At 49.5% G+C, this 20,589-nt stretch overlaps 1 protein-coding gene across 2 annotated transcripts; it reads right to left on the bottom strand.

Annotated features, from left to right (window-relative positions):
* Window position 1: 1 nt before the first annotated feature.
* nr3c1 (nuclear receptor subfamily 3, group C, member 1 (glucocorticoid receptor)) lies at window positions 2-20,387 on the bottom strand. 2 transcript variants are annotated; one of them, XM_056600646.1, is made up of 9 exons: window positions 20,072-20,387; window positions 18,300-19,534; window positions 6,801-6,970; window positions 6,254-6,370; window positions 5,446-5,727; window positions 4,918-5,062; window positions 4,101-4,231; window positions 3,015-3,172; window positions 2-724 (listed from the first exon to the last, which is right to left on the bottom strand). In XM_056600646.1, the coding sequence occupies exons 2-9, from the start codon at window positions 19,523-19,525 to the stop codon at window positions 572-574; spliced, it is 2,382 nt and encodes a 793-aa protein (XP_056456621.1). In that variant the 5' UTR covers window positions 19,526-19,534; window positions 20,072-20,387; the 3' UTR covers window positions 2-571. The 2 variants fall into 2 exon arrangements, with proteins under 2 accessions (XP_056456621.1, XP_056456622.1); XM_056600647.1 differs by having other exon boundaries at window positions 18,300-19,455.
* Between the last annotated feature and the right edge of the window lie 202 nt (window positions 20,388-20,589).

Raw genomic sequence — 20,589 nt, 5'->3', positions numbered from 1 at the left:
TGTGTGTGTGTGTGTGTGTGTGTGTGTGTGTGTGTGTGTGTGTGTGTGTGTGTGTGTGTGTGTGTGTGTGTGTGTGTAATCCTGAGACAGCGCGGATGGTTAGCCTATTTCACTCAGTGATTATCAAAAAAAACGAGTCCTATATGTTACACACTAAACATCTTCTACTGATCCACAATAACAACAACAACATCTCTATGCTTCCTCTCGTTCCGGCCCTCACGTTGTCGGCCTTTGCAACCAAAAAAGGTTCACCTTTCTGCGAAACCTTTCTTTCCCTTCACCGCATGAAAGCCCTTCTCCAGTAGCATACCTGCTTCTTCAAGAAAGACACCATCTCACACTCACTCACTCAGCCTCAGCCCCTCCCTCTCCGTCCTCCAGTTCTCCCGGCGCGTTCCTGTCCCACCACCTCCGTCCTCGCGCCTTCAGCTCGTCCTCCTACCGGTGGCGAGGCCCTGAGGCGATGGGCGGATTTTTAAGGCATTGTCTGTAGTTCCTGCTGCTGCGGCGGCTGCTAGTGCTGCGGTTGTCGTGGTGGTCGTTGCTGTGTCGCCGGGGGGGGGCCCAGTCATCTCTGGTGGAAGAGGAGCGGCTTCATGCTGCCCGCCTTGAATTTGGGCAGTTGGTTGCTGATGATCTCCGCCAGCATCTCGGGGAACTCCACGCTCAGCGACTTGTTGACAAACGTGTAGAAGCAGAAGTTGAGCAGCCCTCCGACCATCTGCAACACAGCGCGGGAGAAGGCGGAGAGCCGTTGGTCAGCACGGTTTCGCGCGCTGACACGTGGGACCGCTCTCCGGTTACAGTGTGGAAAGAACAACGACGAACGCTATCCAAAACAAAACGTCTCCTCAGCCCTGGTTCTGAATCATTCAGCTACTCTGCAATCTGTTGTTTTTTTAGAAGCTAGTTTGTGCAGTACTGGGCTTTTTGTTTGTTTAAAGGTTGGGTACGGAATTCGCTTTTTTGGCCATTTTTGCAAAATTACTTGAAATCCTTATCATAACCCGCTTACAGCCACTGAGTCAGAAGTACTGACATGAAAATTAAACTTGTCAATCATCTGTGGAACGGGCAGGGCTCGAAAAACTCCAGCCAATCATTTGGATTGCCACCTCGTTGCATTGGACAGTAAGTACGTCAATCAAACGGTCGTACTGCACTCCCCCTCCCCCGCGCCCCGCGCGCGACCCCTTCGTGCAGTACTCGTGACCCAGAGCTCGTGACCCAGAGCAAGCTCCTGTTTGTTGTTATCCTGCGGTATCTACTGGAACTAGTTAATCCACATTTGGACCTAGCAGTAGAAGACAATTTCCATGGCAGACAAGACGCCACCATCCCCACCACCACCACCACCACCACCACCATCAAAGAGAAGGAAAACTCTTTTTCAGAGAATAATTGATAATAAAAACGCTGAAAGAGAAAAACTGAAATCAAGAATAATCCTAGGCGCTGCTTTTGAACGTTGGCGGCAACTGAAGGACGAGAAGGGTCTAAAAACCGATGCTTGGGTGGCGGTTGACCTAGTTTCAAAGTTTATACCGTTTATACTCGGTAATACCGGTGTTGAGACGAGTGTATTACTCGGTGTGAAAATGTCCACACCGCGGCAACCCTAGTGAAAACCAGGACTTCCAATACAATTATATGAAACAAACATACATTTTCTAAAAATAGTAATGATTTATGTGACCGTTTAATGTTTATAACATCTGGTGCAACCATAGCCGCGAGAACGTATTCTCAGCAGGGGGTGCTGGAAAAACAAACCCGGCCTGCACTAGACTCGCAACTCGTCACATTGATAAAAAAGATATATAGCAGCGCAGCTCAATTACACCAGTGCATGCGCGCACAGTTGAAAATCGATCGTTGTGTTCACTTCCTTCACACCATGGTTCACATCCAGCTGCTCACAGAACAAGTTTAGCGCACCACCGCTACCCTCACACTTTTTCATATAACCTTTTTTCAGCACTATGAGCATTAAATAAATGCTGCGTCTCAACATGCATTGGACAGCAGCGAGGATGACTCGCTTTGCCACGGGCCGAAACAGTTCGGAGCGACCACAGCCAGAGCGAACACAGCGGGGCAGAGGAGTGTCAGGAAGTCTTTGGTGTACACATCAGTACGGCCTATTTGCACTACTGTTTAGTGGCAATGCAGTGTTTTATTCTATGCAATTAATACAATTTATTTATTCATGAAATCAAGATCTGGTCTTCAAATCTTTTTTCCAAATACAGGTCGTATTACAATGGGGTTTGTGTTTATATTCGGACCAATACGGTACAGCGGATGCTCACATGACGTTAAGCATTTCCTGGTGCATAATGTGACGCTTCAGAACCTAAAATCCCGTTTCTCCCCGTTGATACGACAACACATAACCGGCGTTTTCAGAAATCTCCACTTTGGCCGGAGTTTTTAGAAATTATCGTTTTCTGTGATAAGACAGGGCCTCGGACAGGGGGTGTTGCAGCACCCCCAAAACCCCTACTTCCCGCGGTACTGGGTGCAATTTACAGCTGAATGTAGTGCCATGTTGTTAAACGAAAACCTACGCTAGCCTGGCTCGCTCTCGCGCATCTCTGTTCGCGCTCGTGCATGATTGCGCGTCCAGGTACTTGGAATGGGTGGAGTCAGAGTCAGCGTTGAAGGAGAGGGGGTAGGACCATTTGAGTTGTGTATTTTCAAAATCTGCTGGCGTTTCGCAAATCGCGTACCCAACCTTTAAAGGTCTTATTTATAGTCTATAGTTTATTTTTGACTCTGTGCTTAGCTGCCAATTTTTTATGATGTAAATGTTAAGCACTGAAGAAGAAACGTGGGTATAAACGGGTATGGAACTCCTCCCCAGGTGAAGAGTAAGAACCACAATCATCCACTGTTGTAGAAGTGATTGACGCGGAAACCATGCCTGAGGTCACAGCAGTGTATAAAGAAACAATACATCAACGCCCAGGTCCCTCCGTTCAACAGACGACCTTGTGCTCCCTCCGTACCTCGTGCATGGAGTCCAGGAGCTTGGTGAGCTGGTAGAAGCGCTGCCAGTTCTGGCTGGAGTTTTCCTCCCGCTTCACGATGGCCTTGCCCAGCTCCTTGATGTAGGACATGCGGATCTCATCAAAGACAGACTGGCTCTTCAGGCCGTCCTTTGGCACTGCGGATGGGGAGAGGAGGAGGAGGGGGATGAAGGGATCTGCTTTTTATTTCCTTTTGTATCTACGTGACGTCACAGCATGTGCTGCTCACTCGAGAGTCTGGCATCAAATGGTTGCCTGCCCCGGTTAAGAAAACAAATAACTTAAAAACGATTATTGAATTGGATCAATTTGTTTGGTATATGCAACAGATTGTTTTTTGGTGGCATGGGCAATTAAAGTTAGACAATGCACCCTGAAGTGTGCCACGGTCATAGCCAGATTTATATAGTTTGTGGTTCTCTCCGCAATATTTGATCCGATGGTTTAATGTTTTGCATGACTTGGTCAGTGATTCTTCCAATAGAAATAATATGCAGATGACAAAAGCCGTTACCAAAGGAGATAATCTCATACAAGGGATGTGCAGAAGATAGGCGATGCCACACATTCTGCACCATCAGTTGGGTTCAGTCTAGTTTACTTTATATCACCTCACGCACCCTTCGCTCTGCATCAGCACACGCCCTCAGACCACCCAAGACCAAGATCCGTACCATGGGCGAACGGGCTTTCTCCGCTGCTGCCACAAGATTATGGAACGCCCTCCCTGACCACCTGAAGGCCCCACAGACTACAGCTGTTTTAAAAAAAAAAACTTAAGACTTATCTTTTTAAAAAAGCCTTTTGCTAATTACCCTTTTACTGTTTATGCATATGTTTGAACAACCGTTTTATTTTTTTTCCTCTCCACTTTGAGATTTCTGAATGTAAAGTACTCTACAAATTAAATATATTATTATTATTATCATATACTAGTCAAAGTATATATTAACGAGTGAGGGAACACGTCCATGTGGGACCCTTTGGATCGAGGTGGATATTTAGAACGCCCGGGAGGACGATCCAGAGAGGATAGGTGGATTGAAAAGACAAAAGGCAGCGTACCTGTGCTGAGCAGCAGCAGCACCTTCATGCACAGGTACTCGTCGTGGGACACCTGCAGCCGGACAAACTCGCTGGAGATCTTCAGCATCTGCTCACACTGGTCGGCCATGTAGGGCAGCTTCATCCGGGCCCTGACGGAGCCACAGCACAACAGGGGAATTAGGCCCAATTCCAAGGGGTAAGGGGGAGGGGTAAGGGGTAGAAATGGGATTGGGCCTTAGGCCCAATCGAAGGGGTTAGAGGAAGAGGAAGGGGTAAGAGGAACACTGAGGCGTTGCCTTAGTGTTCAAGGCTACGCTTTTTTTATTGGCGTAACTCTGCGTGTAAGGAGAGCTCATTCCTTAGTGTGAGACACAGCTGTTTCATTGTTTTATTTAGCCATTACTGGGTTTCTAGGTTACTAAACGACATGCAGTTACATCATTTTGGATCTTGGGATGGATCTTGCCATATAAAAACTGCCACGAAACCAACAGAGGCTGTGAGCCCGAGGATATATGGTTGTTTAGATATTCGTAATCGAGCCATGTCCATAAAAGTGCTACAACACCAGACTTGCATTCTTTCTGGAGCGAACAAACTGTCGTTTGCTACATGGTATAAAAGAAACAGTCACATCACAAGACACCCTGGGGGCTGCTCTGAAGGAGGGCGGAAAGAATTTCAGATCTCAAGTACCGCACCAGGCCACAATGGATTCCACCGATAATGTGCAGTCAGTGCATTGAAGGCCAAAAAAATTATTAAAAACGAGTGAGGCTGCGCTGTGAGAAAGTGCTGGCGAGCCCAGCGGTGCTCCGAGACCGGGTTTACGTACTCGTTGATGACGAGGTCGGGCGCGAAGCAGAGCATGTTCCCGCTGCACTGCTGGTAGGACCTCCATCCCAGGCCGAAGGACATGAGGAAGAGCCACGAACACTGCAGCAAAGTCATCTGGTCGTCCAGGTGCAGGTTCCTAAAGCCTGTGAGAGAGGGGGGGGGGGGGGGGGGGGGAGAGAAGGGGGGGGTGATTAATCCCTGCTGCTGTGATGATAGTGTCGCAAAACAAACGGTCTATTCACCGGTTAAAAACGTGACCGTCCAGCCATCGCTCAAGCCACTATCGAGTCAAAAGATCAAACCATGTGCCGGTTATCTTCGGCCGCAGCCGTACACTATGCAGTGGTCCAGTGACCCCTGCCAAACGAACTGAAGGTTACTACAGTCCATTGAAACCCCCTGACACCCTATTGAGCTAGCACACGGTTAGCACATGAGCCAGCAACCAGACCCCAGCAAACAAGAGCACCGGTGATGAGGTGAAACCACCAACGTCCGTCCGTCCCCCGTTCCCAGGTCATCCTACCTGGCAGGGCCTTGGCCCACTTGACGGCCGAGACCACCTGCCGGCCCCCCAGCCGGTTGAGGGTGGTCATGAGGCGGGTGGAGGTGTCGGGCAGCGTGCTGTCGTAGCCGGCGTAGATGGTGTCGGGCTCGATGGCTTTGAGCAGCGACAGCATGGTGGGGATGAGCTGGGGCATGGACTTGGGCACGAGGGAGCGCGACTCGGCGGGCGGTGGCGGGGCCTGCTCGGCTGGGTTGGCCTGCTGGAGCCCCTTGATGCGGTTCAGCTTCTTGGTCTTCCTCGCTGAGATGGAGGAGGAAAGGGGGTGGGGGGGGGGGGGGACAGAAGGGGTAGACAGTGTGCGGTGAGGAGGTTGTGGTGTTTTTTTTAAGTCGGGAACAAAGCACACACACAGACACACACCCGAGGAATCGTGTCCCGCTGAAAAAAAAAAAAAAAGGCCGATATCTTCCATATGTTTGGGGCTTTGTAGCCGTTGTGTGGTACCGTTGCACAACCTCCGTCGGACGGGCGGTACGTTTGGTTTCCTGTGAAAGGGAAGTCTAAAGCCCTTGGAAGTCTAAAGATTAACGACTACGACGATGATGATCAACTGAGACGAATCAGAGTAGTCAACTATCAAAAAAATCCAGAACAATAAAGATTAATCATTAAAACATCAAAGTAGATTTGATTTTCTGATAGGGTAGTCATTCAATATAAGTGATTGAAATAGGGCGTGACTTGGTGAGATGAATCTGCTATAATTATCATCAGTCCTCGTAGGGCGTGGCACAAGAGGCCGGTGCGTTGGCGGTGAACTCCTCACCCTCCAGGTTCATGCCAGCCATCAGACACTTGCGGAAGCGGCAGGCCGGGCAGTTCTTCCGTCGTATCTTATCGATGATGCAGTCGTTCCTCCCGGCGCACAGATAGTTGTGTTGCCCTGCGGGGTGGGGGGGGGGGGGGGGAAACACACGCCAGGGAGCATTAGTTTGATCACGAGTCTCTTTATTGTGGTGTTTTGGATGAACCTCACGGCATGAGGGACTTTTACAGTCAATGCCGTTCTGTCATCCCCCGTCGAGGATGAAAGACCCCCCTGTCCTCTCCGGAATGCAGAGCCGAACATATGATCCCACGTCGCGCAGCTCAACTCATTTTGCGACCATCAATGCATGCGCGCACGCACGCACGCACACATGCACACACGCACGTCGCACGCACACTAAATGTGTGAAGCTGCCACCAACGAGGCAGGCTAAGGGCGGCTAAAAGCGATGCGGTGTTCTTTCAAAGTTCAAAATTGTGCGATCATAAACAAAACGCTCAAATGAATGCACAGCAAGAACGACAACAAAATACAAATGAGTCACCTTCGACAGCTCGCTTGAAGAACACCTTGCAGCTGCCGCAGGTGAGCACGCCGTAGTGGCAGCCAGACGCCTCGTCCGAGCACACCAGGCAGATCTTGTGGGTGCCCCCGCTGGCCTTGCCCCCCTGGGTAGAGGCTGAGGGGGTGACCCCATCCTGTCTGGAAGTCGAACTGTGGGCAGAGGGGGAGGGTCATGAAGCACGACAGAAGAAAGGCGGGAGAAAACGTCAATAGTGGGCACGCCGTCTGCTGCGTCCTCAAGACGCGTTCCGATAAAGCCCAGCGAGTGGGGGCACTGAACTTCATTCGCGCTTGCCGTTATCTTTATGTATTCTCATGCAAATATAAAAAACTGAAATAAAACGAGGTCATCAACACGTTTTTCCTCCCCGGGTACCCGCTCGTCTCCCGACTTCAAGAACTTCCGAACAGCGAAAAGCCAAGCAGCTGTATAAATAACAGATCATCACAGCAGGCGGCTTAGCGCATTCTTAGTTCAAAGAGACGCATCTCGTGCTCCGTCAATCCCCTATTCTCTTTATTCGCCTAAAGACACAAATCCGAACGCCCCGTGCCCTCTACACAACCAGACAGGTTTAATCATAGAGCCCAGCAGAGAATCCATCAGGCTGCGATGTGCGCACACCCAGCCTCGCCACTAGAGGGAGCGTGGCCCTGCAGCAATGCCCAGAGGGCCGAGGTCCCCGGCCCCGCCCCTCTCCAGCCCCAACGGCCACGGCGGCAACAACAACACACCCCCACACAGGGGAGGATGTCGTGTCGTGCGCATCTGCCCGGCCATGTGTCTGTCCGTGTCTCCGTCCGGCTGCCACTGCGCCGAGGGTGGGAAACAAAGGCCCGTCTCTTTTTAGAAGGGGAGCCTTTGTCACCCCCCCCCCCCCCTGATGGTCCCGCTATGACGGCCCACCGGGTCGGGGGGCTCGGCGCTTCCAGTAACATAAGAGTGAGTGTGAGCGAGAGCGGTGGGCGGCGTCGGCCCGCCTCACCTGCTCCGCGTGGGCGCAGAGGGCCGACCGGACCCCGAGAGCAAAACAGAGCAGTGAGGCCCCTTCACGTGCACTCAGGCGCTGGGATTAAAAACCCATCATTTATGAGCCACTCAACGACCAGGAGACTGAAGGGCCGAAGGCGTTCGTTTGCCGGTTGGAAAGGAGTTATGCAGCAGTAGCAGCAGTGCGTTCAATAAGAGCCGTGGCCCAGCCCCCCCCCCCCCCCCCCCCCCGCCCTGAAGAGTAGCGTCCCTGCGGTCAATATCGCATGTGTTCCGACGGGTAATGAACTTTCCATATCCTGCTGCTTCCTCTCCCTTCGCCCTCGCCTTATGCACTTTAGAACATCGAGCCCTTCCAGGGGCTCCACGGCCACCTGTGTGTGTGCGTGTGTGTACAGGTGAACATCGCCACGGAGAGCCTACACGTCTGTGTGGAGGACAGCAGAAACGATTCTGATGGGGCCTTTCGGGTCTGCGCCACATCACACATGCGTGAGACCATCGTCAACACAGAGCTCTCAGGATGTCATGTCGTGCAGATGGCTCATTTTTTGACAAAAAAAAAAATGAGAAGACAACTTCCTTGAGGAAGTCATTGCATCTGAACAGCGAACTGCACAACAACATGCACGATGACTAAATGGCACGCAACCTATTAAGCTGCTTTTTATCTAGTCAATCATGCATTGAAACGATGCACATCACAGCATAAGTGGTGCTAAACAAATATGGTAATGTATATCATGCACATCCTGTTATTATTATTTCTTATGACATTGTTGCCATGAGTCAGGAGTAACTCTCCAGCAACTCGTCTCTCCTTTGCTCCCCGATACTGGCTGGGATGGCTGGAGCCTGGAGGGGTGTTGGCCGAGGCCAGCTGGTAAATGGGCGAATGACAGGAAGCAAGCCTGAACCATTCAAGCTTACTGGCAGCTCAGGATCTCGGAGTGGAAGGAGGAAAGGGAAGAGGGAACGTATCCAAGAGGAATCCAAAGCCAACATGAGGAGACCATGCAAACTGCACAAAGGCCAGCGTTCAACAGGTCTGCGTGTAGGCCTGAATCTATGCATCTCATATCAGCCCACATAGTCCAACCGTGTACAATACCCAACAGAGATTAACGATGAAGACGGATTCCAGCTTCCCACGTCACTTTTGCCTTTAATGAAGTGTTGAAGTGTTAAAAGAAGGTGACTAAAAAATTATGAATGATTTGATCAGAAAATCGTCTCCTCTACGCGTCTTGCTACGTGTCATGTGATCTCCTTCCCCCGAGCAAAATCAATCAAGTGCTCTTTTATCGTTCCATCCCAATTATTTTCACCTTGTGTCTTCCTATGGGTGGAGAACTCCAGTCTTGACGGTGTATTTTAGGAGGAATATGTGCAAGTGTGCCAATTAAGGATTGTGGGAAAGCGATCGCAGTGCCAGCATCATCTTTTACAAAAATACGGATTCCCTTGTTCTTTTTCATATCAACATCTGACGCTGTGAATGTGCACTCGCATAGCACTAGTTTCTGTTGTAGCCTAGTTTACTGAGCAAATCCATTGCTTTCAGGGCTGAGACAGCTGTGCCTGAGGAGAAGATAATGGTTTATAATCCTGCCATTATAATAACGTCATGTGTTCTAAATGCAGCATTATATCCACTATTTATAATGTCCTGACCTGAACACAATTCCATGCTTGGCAACATCGTGGTATGTACGCTAAACAGGGCTTTGTTTTTTTTTCCCAGGTTACAATAACAACAACAACAAACCCCGTTACGCTACCTGCGCCCTACAGCAGACCTCAGTGTCAAGTGGGTTAGGCTAATCATTATTGATCCAGCTCCTACAGCCATTAGCTCGGTGTGAACATACCAACATAGCAACGCAGCAACGCAGAGGGCTTTGCATACGGATTACAGGCTGTGGCGGGTGGGCCGTGGGGGACATGCGTGTGGGTCGAGCGGCTCGCTCGCATGATCACATGTTCCGACGGCAGCCGGTCACGTCAAGCACTCGACTGTGTGAGAAGAATGGCTTCTTCTTCTTCTTCACGGCTAGGCGGAACACTGAACAAACACGAGCAATGCCCCCCCCCCCACCCCACCCCCCCCGGCCCTGGGTGTGATCATCACAGGGAGGGGCGCGGGGGGAGAGGGCCCTTCACTGTTCCACTGGGATGAAGGCCTAAAGGAGGCGTGTTCGTCATACTAAGTCCGCTGGCCGGAATCCAATTAGTGACAGCAAACAGCTTCTTACGATCCTCCGAAGAAGTCCCCCCCCCCCCCCCCCAAGTTGTAAACAAACGTAACCTACTTTCTCTGTCCGTTTGACTCTGTTTAAGGGGTGGTGTGTGAACAACAGTGAGGATTTCTGATATATAGATATATTAGATAGATAGCAATAGTGTTAGAACAACAGCCCTCTGTTGCAGCAGAGTGAGGAGAGCGGGTTTATTTCTCTCAAGTTTGCAGGAACCATATGCCGAGCCGGGTGCTTGTTGTCCACAGGAAGCTGCTGCATTCCCACCAGAGTTTACTAGTGTTCAGGGCAACGCCAGAGCAGCGCATTCGCCCCGCGCTCCGACTGAAACACAAGCCTGCCCTTCAACAAGTGAGAGCTGGGAGATTCAGACGCTTTAATCCCGAGCGCGTCCGTCGATAGGCCACTTCTTCAGGCTGGCCGCCGTCGACCTGGCCGGCCCCCCTGCTCGACAGATCATAATCCCTCGTCAGTGCTTCATGTGAGCTGTGCTGCGACGGCCGTCAGGGTCCTACCGATAATCAATTAAAAAGCGAGCGAGCAACAGGACACCGCGTAAGAATGTCCAGGCAGCCAACGTAACTCCCACTGGGTTTGCCGCCATCAGTAGCACGCCGCCCGACACACATGAACGCACATGCAGCTGGAGTTAACCTTTGGCAGTCAGGTGTGGCTTTGTCCTCGGTCTCGGAGAACAATAACACTAGAAGGAGGCGCGTTGTTTAGAAAAAAAAAAAATGGCGGGCTGGCCACGCGGTAAACCATAGAAATGAGCATGCATAGTAATACGTGTCAAGTCAAAGTCCACTTTATTGTCAATTTCAAAATATGTGCCGGACACACAGAGTGACACACACTGTGCAACAAGAACAAAAGGGTAAACGGAGGTAAAATAAGTGCGCTCCATTCTACGTCCCTGCAGGCTTATGAGGAAGTGTTCCTTCGCCATGTGCGTGTCCTGGTCAACAGAATGCCGTGGCTCTGCTTTAGCAGCCACCCATTCCCCTGCAGGCGAGCGAGCCAGGGCAAGAAGGAAGTGCTCCTCCCCAGCCACCCCACCCCCCCTGGCCTGAGGTAGAGCCACCAAAATAGAAATGGGGAACTGGTCTACTCACTTTGATTCATCGTCCGTGAGCTCAACAACAACAGGGCTGTGCTGTGTGTGAGTGTGCATACGTAGGGCCCTATGAAATCCGCGATAACGAAAACGCGGACGGAATCACGGAATTGGACAATAAAAACGGAATCAACTGATAATTATTATTTTTTTTAATTATTTTATTAAGCAGGAAAGTATTAAAAGTAACAAAGTTACAATTTAAAACGGGCCTGTCTTAGTAAAATAACTGATTTCCAGCAGTTTCCTGTTCTTCAGCACATATAACATGCAACAGGGACAAGGCACATCAGACGTCACATTTACAATATGCAGCGGAATGCTGCATATTGAATGAATTCGCCATTATTTTGGTGAAATTCAGTTTCGAGGGAAAAGGGAAACAACACAGGTGACATTAACGTCACTGAATGTTTAGCAGTCACTCGCACAACAATGTTAAAAAAAAATCCCCGGTCCACCACGCAAACAATAAGTCCCGCTCCTAACAAGAAGCCGAAGAAGAAGTTGAAGCGCCCGTAATTCGGTTCTAACCCCAAATTCAGAGCCGAACAATATCCAAAACACTTCTATCACTCAGGTGTTTTGTAGAATATGTCAACATACTATCGATTGGAAACGCAGAGATACGTGCGATGACCACTTGAAGTCCAAAATCCATATGAAAAACAATGAACGCCGTAGCCAGGGCACACCCCTTCAAACAACAATTTGAATTTATAAAAAAAGAGTTTATAAGCACTTGAATATTTATGTCATGTTTTTATTTGAAGCACTAAAAACAGTGCAATGTTGTGATGTTTTAATAAATGTAGTCTTCTATCTGATTAAATTGTATTCGTTCGCACTTATTTGACACTCGTTCTGATGATTTTAAGTGTAAAAACTGAATTAATGAAAATTAAAACGGAAAAAACGGAATTTGGAAAAAAATAAAACGGAATTTGGAAAAAAATAAAAACGGATTTCATTTGGCCCTACATATGTGTATGTATACTGTTATACACAGTCGCATGTCTGTGCAGCCGTATTTTCGATTCTGGACATGCATCCATTTTTCTCATGCCTCGTATGGGTCGAGGGTGAGAGCGGAGATGCATTACATCATACATCTCCCGTCTCATAATTTGGGGAGAAAAAGCAGGGCAGAATATGCAAGAGACCATTTGCCCCCCTTTTCTTCCACAAACATGAAATGGGAGCAGGCTGTGGCAAGACCGATAAACGGTCTTAATACTCCAGCAGTGTTCCTTCACCATTAACCAAACTGTTTCCCATACCACAGCGGTTGGGGCCGTTGGGTCATACAACGTGCCATTGTATGCACTAAGGCCCGCCCTCCCCCTTTACCAGCCCCCCCCCCGCCCCCCCCTTTACCCCCCCACCACCGTAACACCTCCCCATTCATGCTCAACTGCCATGTTCGGTTAATTTATCGCCCTGGGCTCCCGTCTGCAGCGGTTCGACTGTCTAACATGTGGAGGTGGGGGAGCTTAGCCTCTCCTTCTCAGCGTGTGCATCTCAAGACAAAGATAACCCTCTGCCAATCACTCCCGTCTCCATTGTACCAAGGAGCTGTGTGTGTGTGTGCATGTGTGTGTGTGTTTGTCTAGGTGCACGGCCACTGTGGAGGCTAGGATTACAGTCCAACTGCTGGCTGTACTGTGCTGTTGGCGGTTGCTCGATAAGCAGCCCATACCATATCGGGACGGGGGTGGACCCGATGTCTGGAAACAACCAATGTGCTGACTCGACAAGCCCACGGCATTAACACTGAGCAGAAGGGGTGGGGTGGACGGTTGTGTGGAGAAAGCCCACAAGAAGAAGAAGAAGAAAAGCAACAGCCTTAGCTCCAGCCTACCAACACGGTTACACTGAGAGTATTTCAGGTCGGGGTATTTCCGACAGTGAACCGTGCTGACTTCTTTACGATCAGCTGAGCCGAACTAGCGAAAGTGTGCGGTAATACGGAGGAAGTAAAGGGAATGTCAGGTATGTGATCTGGTGAGTTAGCGCTGCACCAGCTGTGGGGAGCAGAGGGGGGGGGGCGGGTTGGGGAAGGTGGGAGAGAAAGTAGGTCAGCGGTGAAGCTCCGCGGTCCACCGGGCTATTGCTGACACACCCACGCCTTGGCCCAGGCGCGCGACCGGGCCCCGACCACGCACGTCCCTTCACCGCATACTGCATGATACCATGAACGAGGGCCTGCCCCGCACACACGTGCACGTACACACGTGCACGTACACACGTGCACACACACACACACACACGTGCGCACACTCACGTGCGCACACTCACGTGCGCACACTCACGTGCGCACACACAGCCTGGTCGTGCAGTTGATTTACAGAGCCTAGCCTGCTGTCACACCCTTGGTGAGCAGGATGTGGAAGCCGAAGAGACAGAGGGCTGTCGGGAGAGCGAAAGACAGAGAGAGAGACAAAGACTGCTGTGAGGAGGGAGGGAGAGCGAGAGCCCAAGACAGGGGGGCAGCTAGGAGGGAGAGAGGGAGACGGACGGACAGCGACAGGGCTGTTGGAGAGACCGGTCGAGACACAGTAGGGAGGGGGGGGGGGGGGCAAGGGCACTGCAAAAACAGGCTGGGCAGGGCGTGATAGATCGAGACCTTGACGGCTGAAACAAGCGAGCCTGTATGGAGCCCTCACTTTCTAAAATAACTCCGGGACAGACCGCCGATGCCACTAAAAATAAGGAGGCCAAATTCCTTGCGTTGTGGGGACGATGCACGCCGCGAGCCCGACTCATCCGACCGGTCGGGTTGGAACACGCCGGCCTGCTCTGGTGGACGGCAGCGCAGTGGGATCGCGGTCCCACTGAGGGCCCTCTGTTGCTTTGACCTCCACACACACCCGTGTGGGGGAGGCCCTGGGCTCAAGGCTTTAACCTTACCATCTCTGGTCCAGAGGGCATCCATAGAGGGGATCCACTGTGTGCAAGCCTTCCCGACACGTATCCTCTTTAAGTTGGCTCCCGTTCCGACTTCAACACCTCTAAGTATAGCATCACCCTACACGACAATTTCAACAGAGTGCCTACCGTGTTGCTTACACAAACGTTTAAGCACTGATTTGGCCTTTCGAAACACTCTCGGATTGAGTCACCTTGAAAAGTTTCCCTTATGCACGTTGCCAATGCATAAACTTGCAACAATTTGCAAGGAATAAAAACATCTTCAACATTGAAAAAAGTACTAAATTCCATTTTTTGCTTTTTGTCATATTTTATGGTTATTCATTCGTTATCAACACATACCCATTGTGATACAAATATACTATTGCTCTTGTGTAAATGAACCATGGCACAAAGGTTTGATCTAATGACGCGAATTACAAACTAAACACTTCAAAGACTTTCCGAGCAGCAGTGCTGAGGTGTGTGTGAGGGGCACAAATGCTGATGTGCGTGTGCACACAGAGTACACAACAAAAAAAATAGCATGCGATCAAACGACTTTTTGCATTAATGTCAGACAGTTTGCAGACTGCAATTTGGAGCCATCCCATAGTCTGGGTTTCATCATACTGTTGCTTCTGCCCTCGACAATCAAAGAAGTAGGCTCTGTTCCATTATTAAGACATTTCATGGGTTACTTTTTCTTTTCACGCTTCCTACATTTAGTCCAATGCTTTTCATGAGCTACCTGCAGTATCACCATGGGTTTTTATTCTTCCGTATTTTGCAGCCCCTTTATTCCCTTAATACTTCTACCATGACAATAAAAACAATTTATGCAACAATTGAAAGGGGTACAGAATGGGGTAGCTATGAGATGCATAATTTTGAATTACTTTGCTATAACTAATAGCATTTAGGGCGCCCCACATAATTGGTAACTACGAGTTATTGCTTCTCCTTCGATTAAAGAAATTATGATACACCATAAAGATGAGTTTTCCAACTGCTTCCAACATTAGCAGTTATTATATGTGTGTATATACCGTATATATATATATATATATATATATATATATATATATGTGGTAATAACACAGCCATCTGACACATGAACATGCGTGCTAGGAATATTGGCACAACAAAAAGGTGTTTGGTGGGCTAGTCCTATTGAAAGTTGACATTGCAATCACTGACTGTGGACATTGCACAACATACCAAGACGATGCAAACCGCTACAGCACTGCCTTAGGCTGCTCGGGTACTATGGGCTCATTGGTGTTGCAATGTAAACATGCTCAACGACAGGCCTGTTTCTACCAGCCGGACTGTAAAGGCAGGGGACAAGCCCCTCCTTAACCACCCTTTGAATAATACAGAAAAGAGGAAAGCCCATTTAAAAAAAAATACTGGAACCCCAAGCCATGCCCGATCACAGCGCAGGCTCCAAGAAAACAAGGTATACCATTGACAAGGCTCCAGGCCGCCCTGCCTCTTCTTGTTTTGTCAGAACCGGTCGGCGCTGGCACGACGGCTGAGTCACAAGGTAAAAACTAGTTGTTGGTGTGGAGATCTGGCAAGGAGACAGGCACGCGAGTCGGTCTCATGCCAGCGCTTCTAACTGATGTGTGGTGGACTGTTTCCAGCCCGGAGGCGGCTGCTGCTGCTGCTACGGGCGGCGCCGAGACATGCATGCTCGACACCTCCTGATGGGAATCGTCATGGCTTACATTGTGATGGACAGATCACAGAGATCTGACATGCGATCCACCAATAGGGCTGGGCCGGGCTCTTAGTTACGATATATTTTTGCTGAAATCACCCTTTGACTTTGGAGAAGGGTGCGGGACTTAACGACTTGGGTTAAAGTCACGCAGAGGCCCTGTTCTTACAGACGTTGGGCTCTGTGCTAAGGCAGTAAGCAGCCTAGTTTCGTGAAAAGGTTCTAACAAAGTCGGCAACCAAATGCAGACCTAAGGACTGAACTGGTGAGGGTTCTAATCCGTTAAGACCTAACGCACACAAAACAGAACCTGACCCTGGATCTCAGAAGCGACGCTCATGAGTCAATCAAAGCAAAGGTCACACCTCGGACCGAAAACGTAATCTCAAAGTCAAACATACACGACCACAGTCATTGCAAATGACAGCCACATGTGGAATGACGATGTGGGCTGTGGTGTGTCTCGTTCCATCTGTTCCTGGTCAATGACTCTTGGCTCCGCTGTCATGCACTCAGAAGGTGATGACGGGAAACAACTTGTCTGAAAGTAGGTAGGCCCTCTCAAAAGAAGCGATACTCGGGAGCCATAACGATTTCCAATCCCACATGTATGCATGTACGGACTGATATGCGTGCCCTTCACACGCATTCAGACACATACAGTCAAACCAACACACGCAAGAGCCGACAAAAAACAACGCCCTGGCATGCGAGTGAGGGTTCGTGCAAGTGAGGTCTTTGAGCGTTGGCACGGCAAAAAAAAAAAACACCTCAACAGTTTTGTCGGAGAAACACAGAGAGAGGGGTGTGAATGTGCGTCCAACGTCCAGAACCAAGAGGAAAACAATGGGAGGCTCCTCCCCAGACTTCTCTCTGCCTCACGCCACGGCTGGCTTCAGTATTCCTACTGCGCCAGCGCTAGGCCGGGCCCCAAAGCCTCCTTTACGACTGAGCCCGTAAAAGAAAGAAACCGTGGAATACGCTCTGAAAAAAACTAAAAAAGGGCCTACATAAATAGCCACATTGTGCGTTGAACGAGCACATTGACATAAAGGAAAACTTGACATAGAAACTCAAGAAACCATGTGCCCACCCTGGACTAAGTTGGGTCAAAACCCTAGACCTAGGAGGGTAAATGAGGGTGAAGGAGAAGCACAGAGCCCGTCCGAGCCACTATATTACCGCCTCGCCCCATATACTGACGAAACGGCTGCCATCAACAATATCTCCACACATTTCAGTCGTGCAACCAACCACGTTTTTGCCTTCTTAATGAATTAACTCAAAAAGGTTTCTGAAAGACAGGGGTTGCTTGGAGGCCGGATTAGACGAAAGCACCGTGTGTATATTTCTGGCCTACTGCAATTAGTAAGATAGAAGGGATATGGCTTCAAGAGCACAACCACTTAGCCATACAATACCAGCATCCTGTGAAACAGAGGCATTATAAAACCAAACAACAATTCAATATTACACTATTAGAACTGCTGGAGCCACGACTCTGCAACATTTGAACACATCCAGGGTATACACGTTTCAGAATTAACCTAAATCTTCCAGACGGATGTGCTGATCAAGCAACCAGTCCAAACCCGTTCTTGTTGTGGGTAATGCCACGCATGTGGACATGATTTGCATCGACAGTATCCAGGAAAATACTTGGATCCCTTAAGAGCTCTTCACACAAAGGAATTCCCTAGTGCCTACATTAGTTCCTCCTCTCAAATGCCAAATGCCTTACGTTTTCACCAAGTCATGTATTGTATACAGCAAAAAAACACAACTCTGGAACCAACATCTGTTAAATCTAGGGTAGGAGCCACCGTACCGTGGACAGTACAATCCACACTCAAACACACACTAGTATATTGTGCGAGTGGATGTATCCATTAAACATGCATGCATAAAATAAGGGATAATCCTTTCATTATTATTGTTATTCTTAAGATTGCTGTAAGGTTGTTTATATTCATGCAGCGGGAACATTTGACATGGTGCATAGGGTAATATCCAGAGCATTGCATTACAATCTGACAGTTGAAAGAGCTTATATTTAGATATTCCTTTCAACAAAATATGTTGTGTCAGCAAGTTAATAAGTGCTGGCGTGCATAACGCTGCATTAAGGTTACACAGGAATAGTGGTAGGTGCCACCTTCCGTGGTGCTAAGAAAAAAAAAAAGTTGAAACGTCAAACTCCAACTCTCCAAGTAGGGGATCCCAAGTTAGAAAGTGGAAACTTTTTGACAGGCGTGACAGTATCCCCCACAGTATGCATGTATCTATCTATCTATCTATCTATCTATCTATCTATCTATCCATCCATATACACACACACACATCTAGAAGTATTATTCAAATTGCCTCCATTGTGTGTGTGCCTGTGTGTTCATGTGTGTGTGTGTGAGCCATGATATCTCTGATGGGTGGGCTCGGATAGACCCCACACAATGTCCTGGGTGGATGCTAATTCTCACCTGGCGACGGCGGAGGAGAAGGAAGGAGAGGTAGGGAAGTTGTCCGTGGAGCCCGCAGACTGCACCCGGCTCCAGGGCTCTCTGACGCCGGTCAGCGGGGGGTAGAGGCTGAAGACGGGGGGTTTCTGATCCTTTTGCTGCTGTCCTCCACCGGGACTGGTGGCGGAGGCGGGCGTGCCGCTCGGGTTCACCCCAAAGTGGTAGCTCTGGCCCCCTGAGGTGCTCACCCCGCAAATGGAGATGGGGCTAGCGCACGACATGTCGGACGAGGAGGACGACGCGCTGCTCATCGGGCAGAACCCGCGGCCACAGGTCGCCTTCTCCTGCTTGACCACGCCGGGAGTGCACAGCCGGATGAAAGCCGAGTCCGACTCTTTCTTGATCACCGCCAGAGGGGTGGTGGGAGTGAGGGAGGCCGGAGTGGCTGGGCTGCCGCATGACAGGTCCTCCCGGAGGGCCAGGCCGCTGCCGTTCAGCGTGGTGGAGCTGGGCTCGCCTCCATTGGTGCTCAACGTGAGCTTGGACTCCTTCTCGGAAGAAATGTCCCCCAGCAGAGAGTCGTCCCCGAGGGTGGAGAGGAAGGCGTCGTCGCCGACATAATAATCGGAGGGGGACCCGGCGAGCTCAAAGTCTGGGAGAAGGTCCAAAGTGTTGTCATTGAACAGCTTTGTGTTCATCTCCTCATCTTTCCCAACGTGCCCAAACGAGTCGTGATCCAAATCCATGGAATGGTGGTCGACCTTGTCCATGGAGAAGTCATCCGTTCTGAGGGGGAAAAGGTTAGGGTCTGATCCCCCGATAAGGGAATCCATGGAGGATGAGTGGGTAAGATCCGCTATGCTGGCCTCCAACCGGGAAAGGTTATCCCCAAATGTGTAGCGTCCAAGGGAAGCTGTGGTCTGTGGCTGGAACAACTGCTGCTGGGCCCTCTGGTCCTTGGACGCCCCTCTGGGCTCTGAATCCTCCAGTATGAGGCCAAAAGAGGCAGTTCCAGAGGCAGAAGTGAGCTCCTCTGGAAGTGGACTATTGCTGAGGCTGTTGGGCACATCTCCAGGCTGCATCAAGGGGCTGGACGGTAGCACAACAGCAGTGGCAGATGTGATGGACATTGCACTGTGAGGAGCGACTTTTAATGGAGTTCCATCCACGGGGCTTTCTGTGTAGAAAAGTTTGCTTAAATGGTCATCTCTGTTATTTCGTATCTTCTTCACTCTGCCTTTATCCATCCCGTGATCCTTCAAACAGAGATTGACAGTGAGTTTGAAGCACTGTTTAACATTTGTAAATTAGTTCAAGAAGTTGTGTCAGTATTTGATCTGACAGAGGGATAAAGGAATTGTGATCCTATCAGTCAATGTGTGCAGCAGCTGGTTATCTGAACCCGATCTAAACGGGCGGTGAAGGTTGTCACGTATGTAAATCTCTGACTGCAGCCGAGCGCGCCATTGATCTGCAGCGTTGCTGCCATACTCGTTAGCCCAACACCTACGTTAGCATCCGCCTCCCCTTTCTCATAGCAGATCCGTTGAGGAGCAAAGTTCACACAGGCTTATCGTAGACCTCGACAAACGTGTTCATACGGAGGAATATAAACAGACCCCATCCTAATAAATGTAATATTTGGCTTGTGTCTATCAGCAGTAACGTCATTGCTACCACACTGCTATCTCATTTAAGTAGCATTCCCTGCTAGAGATGACATGAACCCAAATCTTGAGGGTCCACAATAACACACTGCAACACTTTAAATGAATACAATTTTAAACTCTTACCGTTCAAAGTGTGTGTGTTGTTTTGGGGGGTGTCTATATATCTCCTGACAACATTGTTTTGATGGCCAGTATCATTAACAACACGAAGCGGACACTACGGAGCTTGTTTTCTTCCTCATATGCCTGCTCCTGCGTGTTTACAGGGAACACGGGCGACTCGAGTGCACTCTTATGGAGGTTTTTGCAGTTTCTAACCCCCGCTATGCGATGAATCTAACATGCGTTGGTCAATCACAGCTAGCCATTGTGAAAGTAGGCGCTAACCTTTGGGAAAAACATACAAAATGGAGATCTCAGTGAGTCAACGCCATGGCGGCTGTGTTTACAACACGCAGCGCCGCCTTTTGGTAGTATTGGAACACTGCACCTTTCACTCAATGAAGATGACCTACTTTTGAAAACGATGGTTATAACTTATTTTGCGAATAAAAATAGATATCTCCATGGCACCATATGCTTCAAATTAAATATATTTCCCCAAACACTGCTTGCAATGTTATCCCTAATTGACATGGTTC

This window comes from Gadus chalcogrammus, chromosome 10 (assembly GCF_026213295.1).
Source record: "Gadus chalcogrammus isolate NIFS_2021 chromosome 10, NIFS_Gcha_1.0, whole genome shotgun sequence".
Classification (NCBI taxonomy): Eukaryota; Metazoa; Chordata; class Actinopteri; order Gadiformes; family Gadidae; genus Gadus; species Gadus chalcogrammus.
The sequence above is the reverse complement of the archived record's forward strand: the minus strand, read 5'-3'. Positions and strand labels throughout refer to the sequence as shown.

Bases quoted from the DNA above. Each gene is read 5' to 3' on its own strand.
- nr3c1 (XM_056600646.1), bottom strand. From the start codon at position 19,525: ATGGATAAAGGCAGAGTGAAGAAGATACGAAATAACAGAGATGACCAT. The intron at 5,728-6,253 runs GTGAGGAGTTCA...CCTCCATCTCAG, and splicing joins GGCTGGCATGAACCTGGAGG to CGAGGAAGACCAAGAAGCTG. The intron at 5,063-5,445 runs GTAGGATGACCT...CCTCTCTCACAG, and splicing joins GTGGGCCAAGGCCCTGCCAG to GCTTTAGGAACCTGCACCTG.